Genomic DNA, 12982 nt, shown 5'->3' on the forward strand with positions numbered 1-12982 from the left:
GACACGAGGAATGGAGGAGCATAGCAAACTCGTTGGCTGGATCAAGTGAAGTCAGACCTGAAGGATCGGATCGGATTCAGCCGGGAGTGGAGGAGTGCAGCCATGGACCGTGTTTCCAGGAAACTGATTTTAGACCAGGCCATGTTTTTAAGAAGTGCTCCAAGAAAGTGCAAGGAAGAAGAATAAGACTATGTGGACGTGCTCATATGAACTCTTGAGCTCGAGATTGTAAAATCTCATAACGAAGATCCAGGCTAGAGCTCTCCAGAGCCTTGTAGCATAAGCAATTGCTCGGGAGTTAAGCTATCGCCCTGAAATAGTCCAAGTGCTCTAATTGACAAGTCAAAAGACAACACACCACACCAACTGTGTCTATCCGCCTGCATGACAAAAATGATTCAAGTACAGATATTGATCTGCATCACCTGCCAAAAGATTGCCTACTTAAGCGTGTGAGTGAGAGGACGCTTCTATTTATCACCGAAGAGGAATGGTGTGTCTTGATGGGTGTGTCATGTATGTACAACTCACCTTGGATGGTTGGGGAGAATTTTTACACGGCGCTTTCGAATTCCAGCAACGGCGTAACGCTGCTGGTGCTCCTACGCCCAGTGCAGTAGCTCCGGTGACGTCGGCCGGTCTAGAGTCATACGAAAACGATGTGGGGACGGGATAGAGTTCGCTTCTGCTGCTGCTGTTGGTGTTGGTGCTGGTAGTAGTCGAGCGACTCGTAGTGGTCGGTGGTAGGAGCCGCAGCCGGTCCATTGCCGGAGCCGAGATCTCGCCCCGTTGCCGCCACACTACCATACTTCAGGTCCTCCTTCACCGGCAGTGGAAGCTCCCAGGGCGCTCGTAACGTCCGGTACTCGTGCACGAGCGACTGTTGCTGCGCGAGGTACCGCTCCAGCTCCAGCTTGTCCACCTTCTGCGGATGGGGTACGATCAGCTCGGTAACACCGGACCGACGCCGTGGATCGTCATCGTCGGCGAGCAGCTGCTTGCGGCGTCTCGATAACCGCAACACGTACAGCACACTGGCACCGGTGGCAAGGACGAGCAGTATGCTCAGCACCGCACTGATGACCGTCACGAGATGGGTCGGACAGTCGATATCGCTCTCCGTCATCGCACGCAGCAGGTGTCGCGTTCGACGCCCGTCCTCGTATCGATCACATCCGATCTCGTCCCGATCCACGTACAGCGGCCCGCTGTGGTGCGTCTCCGCTTCCTGCACCGCCGGTCCAGGTTGGGCCGCCGTGATGAGCGCGGCTGCGGCTGCCGCCGCCGGCACAATCAACCGAAAGTCGGCCTCGTGCAAACCGTACCCGGTCGTAAGCCGCCACAGCCACAGCAGGGAGCAGTTGCACACGAGCGGATTGCCACCGAGCTGGAGCCGATGTAACCGGTCCAGCGGGAAGTGCACTGCATCGAGGCGGATCAACGCGTTGCGCCGCATCGAAATCTCCACCAGGTTCGGATTGCTGTGAAACAGTCGCAGCGGTAAGCTCGCAAATGATGGATTATCGTCCAGGGTGAGAATCCGCAGGTTCGCATTGTCCACGAACGCCCTGTAAAAAGGTGAGGGAATGAGAACAGGGTGATTTATTGTCCCATCCCACACTGAGGGGCCGGATATTCGGGTCAATCCGAGTGGCCCCCGACGGATCTGACACAAATGAAGATGTACGATGGTGTGCTCGGGCAGGATGATACATCTAGTTGACCGTTTCGGGATCTAATCACTTCCAGCATCCGTGCTACACGGCTTGTGATGGACTTGTGGTTTTCGGGGCTTTTCCGAACGAATTGAACGACACACGGGAGAAAAGTTTTCCCTCGAAATTGGGTTTTCATGTTCTGGATGTTCGGGACAGGTGTGCGATTTCGACGGAACTCTTGGAAAAAACAAAGATTCTAAACTTATGTGTGTAGCAGTCAATTTCAAGGAGTTCTCTTCCCTCATCATATTAATTTAGATGAATGCTTGTTTAGCATCACGAGAAAGAGGTCCATATTATTTGTGGATGATTGATTAAAACAAAACGAAAATGCTGGATTTCTAACCAACATTTGCAAAATAAATCCTAATGTCCAAGACTTTAATTGACACACATATCCAAAGTGCATCATTGTTCTAGTCCAACTTCAAAGCATGTTGCAAAATGCGCACGTTCGGCCGGTACGAGATAGCACCGTCGTCTAGCATTGTCGTCGTCTGGTCGAAGGCCTACAGGCACTTGAGCACAGCTGCACACGGCTTTCGTCTGGTTCCAATCTGTTCCATTACAGCCCGGACGAACGCGTGTCACCGTTAAGCCCTGACGGTATTTATGCGAGGTTTTGGTTCGGACGGTTTGGTGTGATGGCAGCTTGCGACTGCTTGCTGGCTAGCGTCCGGATCCTTCTGCTAAGGATGATCTGGGCTGCCCAGGATTTAGACAATGTAGCTGTGCTGTTCGCCGAGTTGTCCGTTTTGGGGATGGCGTCGAGCGTGTGTGTGTTTGTGTCCTTTCGACGGACGTCGAGTGGGACAAGATTGGAGCGAGAGATTAGCGCAGTTTTGTAGTAATTGCTACATGCTGTTGACGTTTTCCTGAACTATGAAGTTTGAAGAACTAGGATAACTAGTCCACAGGAAAAAATAGGAACAAAATAAAATAAACTTAAAACCTGAGTGCCTTGCAAGCTTGTGTTGAGATAGGACCGATTTCTTATGAAACCCCAAAAATTAATTAATCATCCATGTCACCGTCACGCGTCGCTGTGTTTGATTTTCCTGGTGCGCCACACCATACCAAACAGAACGGTAAACTTCATCGGCAGTCTCTCATTTGTGGCCACCGCTATTAAAAGTCGGGACCAGTGTATCTGGCCCGAGCAAGATAAAGGCACGCATATTACGAGCCTACGCTCCCGGACAAAGCAACACCTCAATCGTAGTGTGTCTTCGCCGTGTACGCACTTGTCGGGCTTATCGCGCCAGCCAACCGTCCCCAATCGGGTGCGCTTGCAACAAGGACAGCCTCCCGGGCAATTCTGACAGTGGATGCAATCGTGTGTGTGTGTGGCTCTTCTTTTTTACGATCCTGGAGCGGGCCATCCAGCGGGAAGATACATCCGGGACACATCCACTCATCAACGTCAGCCGTGTGACAGTGGAGATTAAAATCTTCCTTCAGGGGTTGCCCGGTTCCGAAAGCGAGGACGTGTACCGTATGCGTGTGTACACGTCATCGTTGCGTCCTCCACGTCTTGGTGGCTTTGTCCTTGCCGCAGAGGGAGAGCGAGTTGGATGTTGGGGATATCTCTATGGGTGGGTTGTAATTTAATGAAAGTGACTTGAGTGTGTGTGTGTGCTTCAACGCTTGGATCTTTTGTGGAAAAGGGCGCTGTCACCAGCGCCAGAGTGATGTTGGGAAAAAGCTTGGGAAAAAGCGACTGTTGTGCTGTGGTCATGATAATGTGACCGCCGTGTGTCCCGCACAAACGCCCTCAAGGGCTCCGAGTGCGAATGTAATTAAAATTCAAACCCCCGAACACAGAACCGTTACATCTTCATTTGCCTAAAGCGTGCGAGCCCCTCGTGAGCTCCGCGTTTCTCCGCCGGTACTTACCTCACATCGATGCGCTGCAGCCGATCGAGCCGGTTAAGGTGAAGTTGCTGGAGCTGGAACAGGTTGAGAAACGCGACCGCCGGCAGCCTTTCGAAGTAGTTGCCGCTCAATGATAAATATGTTAAATTACACAATTTTGATAATTGCTGTGTTGGCACAACCTGTGAACGTGGAGGAAACACCGGAAAGGTCAGATGCGGCTGTGTGTGTGTGTGTCTGTTGCTGAAGTTCATGAGGATGCAGCGTACGAATGCAGCGGACCTTAATGCGATTGCGTGTCGTGTGGATGCGCGCCGGGAGTGAAATCACTCATTCTATAAATTATTAATTAATTAAACATTCAGTCCCACACGCCCCGACGCAAGGTGTGGAGCATCGCCGGGTGCGGGGAGTGCAGAGTCCGGGTTATAGGTCCCCGATAAGCTGTGTGCCGGAGGAAAACGTGGCGGAACACCGTCACATAACCTAAAACCACCACCAGTCGATGCGATGACTTTGTGTGGGCAAATGTATTGTTTCTGTTTTGCGGCGTCCGACACAAGCACACACACACATTGGAGGCCTGCGAGTAGCAGACCAGTTCAGTTGTGTGTAGCAACATCATCATCATCATCACCATTTCAACGGAGCAGCAGTAGCAGAAGCGTGTTCTAGCCTTCCGGCCATTGACCGCGCGCTCACCGTGCGGAGTAATTATTCGAGAATGATTTATGTAAATTGTATGAGTTTGCATATTTTATGTGCGAGTGCGACGCGATAGAGCAGGAGGCACTACAATCCACGTCCAACCCGGATCGCTTTTGTTGCGGAAGGATATGGCGGAGGTCCGGTCCCCTGGCGCGAGGGAATTAGCGGGGTCCCAAACTAACGCGGCTTCCGGGTGGATCATCGAGCGGATTTTGCGGATGAAGGAGAGTTTATGGTGATTTTGTTGTCCTAACCACTATTCAGGGCTAGGCCATTCAATCGTTTGACCGACCGAACGAGCGAGAGAGAGAGTGCGAACCACGCTAATGAAATATTCGCTGTAGAACGCCGTCAGCTAGGGAAGTCCGCCGGTTCGATACGGAGTCGGAAACAATTGGACATTGTATAGGTTATGTGTGTGTGTGTGAGTGTGTCGCAATGAAACATTTACCGTGTGTTGGTTTGTTGTTGCAGACAAAGTAAAAACACACACACACACTAACATAATGTCGGCTAAAGTTGGCTTAGATTAGACTTAAAATTTTTCGTAATTGAGGCGTCAGTATCAAAACGCTGATTCACACGCTTCCTTAGAGAGCTTGTGGGAGAATGGGCCAGATTGTTTTGAGGCTATATTTAATCTTTGCGACATTCGTAACCGAGATATTGATAACGAGGACGGTCGAGTTTGATAAAAGTGCGAAACATTCATCTGACTAGTCCCACATTTAGTTCGGGAATCGTTTAGTAGCTTTGGCGAGATGAGTGTTTGCAGAGTGCTCCTGCTCAGCATGAGCGTCGTGCTGTACACGTCAACGGTCGTCAGTGGTGCCGCGAATTCTTCAATCACCGGGTATGGGTACGAGCTGTTATCGGCCAAGTTGGAATATCTTCAGTACAAACTGATCGAGATAGATTTCGCGATGAAGGAGGATCGAGAGTCAACCGACCAGAAGCTGTCCAACCAGGCGACGCTTTCCGACGGATTGCTGTGGACATTGGGCCAGCTTAGTCAGGCGTTAGGTCACAATCTTACGGCCCTGCAGACGCAATCGAGTAAGCTGCTTTCCCAACAGGCAGCCTGTGCTAGTCACGAGCAGATGAGGAAGGAAATCCAAAGGATCGCACCCAAGGAAGGACAGCTTCCAAGGGCTTTATTTACGTCGGGTCGTCCGAGTTTTTCGTACCGATCGTGCAGGGAAGAACCATCGAAACAGACGGGCAAATATCTGATCCAGCCAACGCTGCACGACGAACCGTTCATGGCGTACTGCGAGCAAACCCGGTTCGGTGGTGGTTGGCTTGTGGTTCAGCTACGCTTTGACGGTTCGTTGGACTTCCAGCGTAACTGGACGGAATATCGGGACGGGTTCGGGAGCATCGATCGTGAGTTTTGGATCGGACTGGAGCACCTGCATCGAATTACGTCGGAGCGGCCCCACGAGCTGGTGGTTGAGTTGGAAGATTTCTCCCGCAACTACATCTACGCTCGGTACAAGGAGTTTGAGATAGGCAGCGAAAAGGACGCGTACAGGTTGAAGAAGGTAGGTGCGTACTCTGGGACGGCTGGGGACTCGTTGATATACCACAAGGATTCAAAGTTTTCGACGCTCGATCGTGATAACGATGAAAACGAGAGCGATAACTGCGCTGTGCTGTATCATGGTGCTTGGTGGAACAAAAACTGTCACTACTCGAATTTGAACGCTCAGTACAATGAGGGTGTGGATGCAAAGCTGACCAACTGGTACTACTACCAGAAGAATCATCTCGGGTTGGCGTACACAAGAATGATGATCCGTGAAGTGTGTTAAACTGGGGATGAGCTTTTTGTTTGAATAAAAATGGAAGAAGAAATGGTCAAGACGAACTTAAATTTCGAACGAAGCCACTGGGAGTAGATGCCGTTAGGGGGGACAGGCGATTAATTTAGGACCGGAGAAGGTCCTCACTGCAAGAGTCGACTAAATTGCATGGCTTGTGAGCGGGTGGGGCTTAAGGGAACGCTGCTGCATTCGTATGCTTTATCGCACGAAACGTAACAAATTGGAGCGTTCTACTTACTGTAAGATTATTGTCAACGATGTCCAGCGCCTTCAGCCCATTCAGCCCGTGGAAGGCGCTGTAATCGAGCTCGGTCAGAATGTTACCACCAAGCCGGAGCGTGCGCAGCTCTCGCAACGCCACGAAGCTATCGTTCGCAATGTACTCGAGCAGATTGACGGATAGGTCGAGCAGCTGCAAACGTTGCCCGAGATGCTCGAGATTGCGCTCGTACGGTACCTCCAGCAGCTGGTTGTTCTGGAAGGACAGTACCTCGAGCGAGTACAGGTGCCGCAGCGTGCCCGGCTCCAGGCTGGTAATCGCGTTGCCCGCCAGGTCCAGCTCGATCAGGTTGCGCAAATCGTGAAATGCAGCCGGGTGTATCGTCTCGATCCGATTGCCGCACAGCTTGAGCGTCTGCAGCCGCTGCAGCCCGCGGAAGGCATCCTTCGGGATGGACGCGATTGCATTATCGCTGAGGTTGAGCGTCCGGAGCGCTTGCTGGGTGTCGAAGTTGCGCGAACCGAGCGCCTCGATGCGATTGCCGGCCAGATCGAGCACCTCCAGCTTGTAGTAGAAGGTGAGCGTAAAGTGCACGTTGGTGATCCGGTTGGCGGTGAGGTTGATGTAGCGCACGTCCGGGTTGAGCTGGATCGGTACCACATCGAGTCCGGCCCCGATGCACCAGGTGCGCACGTTCGGATCACCCTCGCACGTGCATATCGAGGGGCAGAAGGTGTAGACCTGCTGCAAGAACACAAGTAGCACCAGTGTCGTCGAGTAGAAGGTGATTCGACAGCTTGTCTTTAGTTTAACCATTGTGTGTGCGTGTTTGTGTGTGGCGCCTGACGGGTAAATTGCCGTGGTCACTTCAAACCGTTTGCGCGTAGCCCAGCTCTCCACAGGAGAAGACACAGACGATGACGAGCTCGTACTAATTAAATCTACCGTACCGTGGACACAACCTTGCCGGGCTGGATCGGGTTGATGATGATGGATCGACCTGGTTCGCAGCTAGAGACGGGCCACTTGACTGTGACACAGTGCGTCATCGTTGGATTCGGACACGCTTCCCGTCTGCCCGGCGATCGTGGCGAACCGAATCAAAACACTGCTTGTCCGTGCATCTTTTTTGCCCCTGTGCATGACGAGCGGGCGGCCTAGAGAACGAAAGACAGAGAACGAAATGGAATCGTTAGTAATTGGGACCAGACATTAGCAGAGCAGAGAGTGTGCTAACGGAATAAAACTTTGCTCACAGCTCACACAGCTGTCAGAAATTGGGACCATTGACTGCTGTCTCCATTTCCATCCAAGTCCGCGTATTTGTGCGTGATTATCCATTCCGGTGATTAGATATTTAAATGTAACTAATTAATTTTATCATCTCCAAACGCGACCGAAGAAACCGGTCGGCGGATGGGAAGAAACGGGAGGGTAGCGGGGGTGCCTTGACGTATTTCAAGCCGACACACGGCTGACACTTCTAGCTGCTGGGGCTGGGCACAAAACATTCGTAAAGCGGAATAGAGAAGACGTCTGCCGCTGCTGGAGCGTTCTGGCACAACCCCCGCCAACCACGTTGACTGACAGGCACGATTTGACATCTGTTCCGGGTGCCTGTCACGTCCAGAGCGGCCCGCCGGGGGGAAGAATTTCTTCCGAGATTGTTTTTGCGTTTGTGTCACCGGTTTTCTCGCTCATTGCACCCGGGCAAAGGCAAAGGCGACTGTGATCCGTAATCGGATTAAACCGTTTACGGTGGAGTCGGGTGATTAAGGCGATGGGGGAGAGCAGCTTGGCGGAACGATCTGCTAACTCGCTTGTAAGAACAGCTGTTTGGAGGACCCTTTAAAATGGCGACCCTTTCTCCGGCTGTTTTGGATCCGAGGTGTGTTTGTGTTTGTGTGTAGATGTTGTAACATTTAGACATTTTAGAATTTCGGTTCTTTGCTTTGCACCGCTCCCTGGGATATTCCTTCTAAAGAAAGAGACCATTTGTTTTGAGAATTGGACGCTATGGAACCGGGGGAGGTACGTTGAAGCCGGAGACTAGAGGTTAGAGTTTGTTGGGTTAAATTTGCGAAGTCTTTTCCCGGAACCGATCCGGATGGATTTCGCTACTTAGAACTAAAATATGAGGGCGTTAAGGCCCAGCGCCCAAAATTGAATTCTGATGTCCAGCAAACTGGCGAAGAAAACACGACGTCTTTTGAGGACATCAGATTACTGGGAGATGCCTCTCTTGCCACTTTAATGCCTCATATTTGGATTGTCTTAGTTAAAATAGACATATAGTGGTCATTAAGTAGTTACTTTACCTGTTAATAGTGATTCCAAATGATTGAAGTATCATTTGAAGGTATTCCATAAATTCTGTGGAATATCTTGAAATCCTCAGTCTGTTTTTATCTATAAATCGACCCCAAAACATTATCCCATCGTCACTGTGGGTCCCTAGTGTAGCTTTAAATCAGTCAACAGAATGTCTCGTTCGGTACCGCACTTCCCACAACAAAACGTTTGGACAGCCCCGAGCCGCGATTGAGCCATTCGGAACATCTGGCACTTTTGCACTGGCATTAAAGTACGGAACGACCACAACTTCCACCAACACCGACCGGGACTATCTGCAGCATTTAGGCAACGGGTCGTCCTTCGTCCCAGAAAACAATAGTTGCACACAGTAGTTGATGACGTGGCCCAGACACGGAGGACGATGCTACCGCGTCACGTAAATAATGTTACGGTGAATTTTTAATAATTTTCCTCCAGGCTGCCAACCGGGCGGCCACTAACTGTCGTCTTAGGGATCTGTACTTTTTTTTCGGCGATCGGAGGACGTTCGTACGTGATCCGGTGCAATATTTACCCATTCTCGTCCCACGGCAGAGCGTCGAAAAGTGTCTGCCGGGGAGCGCGTACCAAACCGGCTGGCTGTGACCGAATGGGACCGAGTAAAGTGACGAAAATACGGCTCTCCACACGGTGGTCGGCCACGGGAAGGTCGCGGCAGGTAGGATAAAAGGCTCACTGTCACGTTTCGTGACTCGTTGCCAACAGTAACACTGGGACCGTTGCTGCGGCGGCATAGTCTTAGTGCATCTTTCTGCTGCAGCGGCATGACATCAGGTAAACGACTGCTTAGGATGTGAGTGGTTCGCCTCTTCACTGCAGCCGTGTAGCGACAAACAGCAGCAAGCACAACAGCACAAGAAGGATCGTTGGTGGAGAAATAAAATAAAACTGGCTGTCTTGGAACTCTTACCCAACCGATGCTTTAGCACCAAATTCACAATAGGGATGGCTGGAAGAATTTGTGGTCAAAACTGCATATTTGGTGTACTCTAGAGGATTCTATATATCTGTTGGACCAATATTTAGCTTCCACTTGGCATCCGAAGAGTTTCGGAGGTAATACTATGGACTTTTCTCAATAACTGAATGAAGTATTCCGTAGTTTACAGTACTCGTAACATTCTGAAGAATTCTAATATTCATATTTTTGTCCATCAAAGTCCCATAGTGCAACCGCCGCAGTAACATCAGCACAGGTGGACAAAATAAACATATAAAAAAATAGAAAAATGGTCGATTTTGGCGAAGGAAAAAAAGCCGCACAGCTCACAGGAGACACACACAAATAATCAGTCCCCAGCACAACGTGACGACCGAATGGAGGTGTGCGGATTTTACATGCCCCGGGGCCGAACGTACGTACCTGACGAGCTTTTACACCAGTCTTACTTTTCTTTACCGTCTCCTTCAAATACAGCACAGCGCACAGATACACGGGCTCGGGCAGTGTGGTAGATTATTCATGAATCATTGTTTATTTGAATTTCTTTCACCATCACCTGGGGTCTCCTTCAGTTGCCAGCTCTACCCGCACCCGCTAGACACCGACAGACACCTGCTCGCCCTCGGGGGAGTTGTAAGATGCATCTGCATTTTCTCTGCATTCGCGAGAAAGGGGGAAATGGAGCAACGGAGTTGACTTTCGTGCGGAAGGATAATGAGACATGCAATACATTATTCAGCTGCCCGGGGGGGCAAGGGCTTGCTGGTCGTCCGGAGGGAAGTTGGTGAGAAAGCAACACACACCGCGCGAAAAAAGGCTTCTCATTCTCCCAGGAGGGAAAGCTCATTTTGCGGAGTATGGAAAATGGATGCTCGTTTCGCTGAATCACAACAGCAAACGGACGAGGTTTTTTTGCCCCTTTTTGGACGAGCTGTAATAAATATTCGCGAAATAGACGAGAGAGTTGTAGTTTTTAAACATTAAACAAACTGCATTGAGCTTCGTATGTTACGATGCTCGGGTGGCGAAAGTTTCCAAGCTAACGAAGGGTAAGTGATCTCGACTCGAACTTAATGCCTTCCCAAAACGAGGAACAGTAAGTTTGGTTTCCTGCGAAATGGTCCCGGGTAGCTTGCCGTTCGTTGACTTTCCATTTTCCGGCAGGTATGTGTTAATGAATGCGAACCATGGTTGCCATTACGCTCATTAAAATAACAACGAGAGGACCAGAGGTTCCGTTTTCCCTGAGGTGCGGTAACGCATACCGCCGGCGAACGCGTACCCAGGAAGTCTAGTACTGTCACGCTATTCAGGACGATCGTGACGAGGATGCGTTACACAGCTCCCGCTGGTCGGGGGGGGGAGGTGGGTTTTTGGGTGTTCACGCTGCAGGTGAGTGTCATCCTCGTCCAACTACGTGTATATGAACTTCAACTTCACGTCTTTGGTTGCTTCATTAATGGAATGACATCGTTCAGCTACCCGTCCCGTGGGGAATGCACACGGTGAAGACGGGTCTCGTCTCGTCTGTCGAGTCAAGTTGGGAAGCTCTTGATGTTCTTGATAAGCGAGCAAAACATAGGATGCACCGGGCGGATCGGCATGCACGACGAAGCAGGGGGCACCAGTTTTCTTGCTCCAAAAACAGATAGGAAAAAAACGCACACAAAAATTCCACTGCTCGAGAGTTCCAGACCGGTGGGTGTGTGGAACTCTCCTCGCTTGGGACGCGGGTGGAAAAATATTTACTTTTGTCACTCTGATGCTGATGGAGAGGTGAGCGCTGCAGCGCACATTCCCCAGGCTTCCTCCGGAATGTTATCTTCTCGGGCATGGAAGAACACCACCGCAGCACGGAAGCTTCATCCATCTTGTTGTCGTTGGAGTCTTACACGCGTGCCAACCGGAGGATGTTGCTCGTTAGGCAAGGGCCCTGGAGGGACTGCGGAGTTTTGTACCGTGCTCCTTAATTCGTGGTCGGAATCCATGCACCAGTAGACGGTATGACCGGAGACTATTATTTATCCTCAAGATGACACACGGACGTGAGTGTGATTCATTTCTGCTATTTAAAGTGACATATATTTTGGGTGCGGATGTGACCCTTGCCCGTGTCCAACAACACGCCCCACTGACACGTGACAGAAGATTTGGGATAAACAGTGAGTGAGGAATTTACGAACCGGCGAGACTGATAGGTGGTTTTCGAGGGAGATAAGCAACTACCGGAAAGAGCATATGGGTTTAAAGGGCAAAGTTTAAAAGCTATAGATTTACAGGAACTGCCGCAAGTCAGTCTCGGTCTTTGGTGGGAATCAGTTACAAAATTCAATACATGACCCGTCCGCTTACTTTTATTGGTTCTAGCGATTCATGTGAATAAACATTGCGACCACTTCCACATACTGATCCAGGACCTCTGCCTACAGACAGCAATATGGACTTCTTTTGAATGTACTCTGAGGACTCATCAGCACAGTTCTGGATGTGGAATTTAAATTCAAATCGACATGTTGGATTGTACTCTGTTCATCAATATGGAACGAGGACTTGTAATTTAAATCGATTTGACAAGTAGCTAACAGGTCGTTCTGCGTTCTGACTCACACTTGTAGGACCCTTATCGATTCAAGAGTGGTGAAGATACCAATACGACACCCAAGTTCCTCTAAGGTTGTAAAGTAAAACTGAGAACGAAACAGTAGTTTGACATCAATTTTGTCAGGAAATTATTCAACTAGAAGCTTAAAGCGTAGAGAAGTAGGACAGTAAAACTCTCCGCACCAAGCCTTTGCTTCAAAACCATGACTTCAAACCGTACATTAATTGGCTTCCAGGCCAGGGCGGTCCATCCAGGTCAAGCTAAAATTAATTTCCTTCCTCTACAAAGCGTTCACCGTAAATCAAAACCATTTATCGAAGACACACTCGCAAACTGATTGGTTTTCCCTCTTCTTTTTTTTCACCCAAGTCGCGCGAGGACGAGATTTTTAAATTCAAATCGACCGCTTAGCCACGTTGCACTGATAAGGCACACAGGCGTACGTGTCACTGTTGGTTGTTCCGTGGTGTCAGAAGGACTTCAGCCCTCCCTCTCTCTCTCTTCCTTGCTCTGTTTACCGATACTGCGGCTACACAGAGCCAATTTCCATTTCCTACCACCTTTAATCAAAGCCTCCGTTGCCCTTGTGATGCCCCGTGTGGGGAGTGTAGCGAGAAATTGGCAGGATTTCTTTCGCGAACCCAGTATCATACCAGTTCGATGCACATAAACATACACCATCTGTATGTCGCGGGGATGGACTGGGTTGGAACGGAACAGGAAACCGGGGCAACA

The 12982-nt window shown here is 50.2% G+C and overlaps 2 protein-coding genes and 1 long non-coding RNA gene across 3 annotated transcripts in view; 2 read left to right on the forward strand and 1 right to left on the reverse strand.

Moving 5' to 3' along the window:
* Positions 1 to 12982, reverse strand: part of LOC118508184 (leucine-rich repeat neuronal protein 3-like) — a 79244-nt gene that overhangs the window by 9335 nt on the left and 56927 nt on the right. Inside the window, 4 exon segments of the mRNA XM_036047743.1 lie at positions 532 to 694; positions 697 to 1568; positions 3615 to 3775; positions 6366 to 7504. Coding sequence (XP_035903636.1) covers positions 603 to 694; positions 697 to 1568; positions 3615 to 3775; positions 6366 to 7163 — 1923 coding nt within the window. The 5' untranslated portion in view covers positions 7164 to 7504 and the 3' untranslated portion in view covers positions 532 to 602.
* Positions 5021 to 6171, forward strand: LOC118508185 (microfibril-associated glycoprotein 4-like). Its single transcript, XM_036047744.1, has one exon. The coding sequence runs from the start codon at positions 5063 to 5065 to the stop codon at positions 6113 to 6115; it is 1053 nt and encodes a 350-aa protein (XP_035903637.1). The 5' UTR covers positions 5021 to 5062; the 3' UTR covers positions 6116 to 6171.
* Positions 9557 to 10601, forward strand: LOC118508186. Its single transcript, XR_004905745.1, has 2 exons — positions 9557 to 10057; positions 10218 to 10601. It is a non-coding gene; the product is annotated as an uncharacterized LOC118508186 (long non-coding RNA).

This window comes from Anopheles stephensi, chromosome 2 (assembly GCF_013141755.1).
Source record: "Anopheles stephensi strain Indian chromosome 2, UCI_ANSTEP_V1.0, whole genome shotgun sequence".
In the NCBI taxonomy this organism is placed as follows: Eukaryota; Metazoa; Arthropoda; class Insecta; order Diptera; family Culicidae; genus Anopheles; species Anopheles stephensi.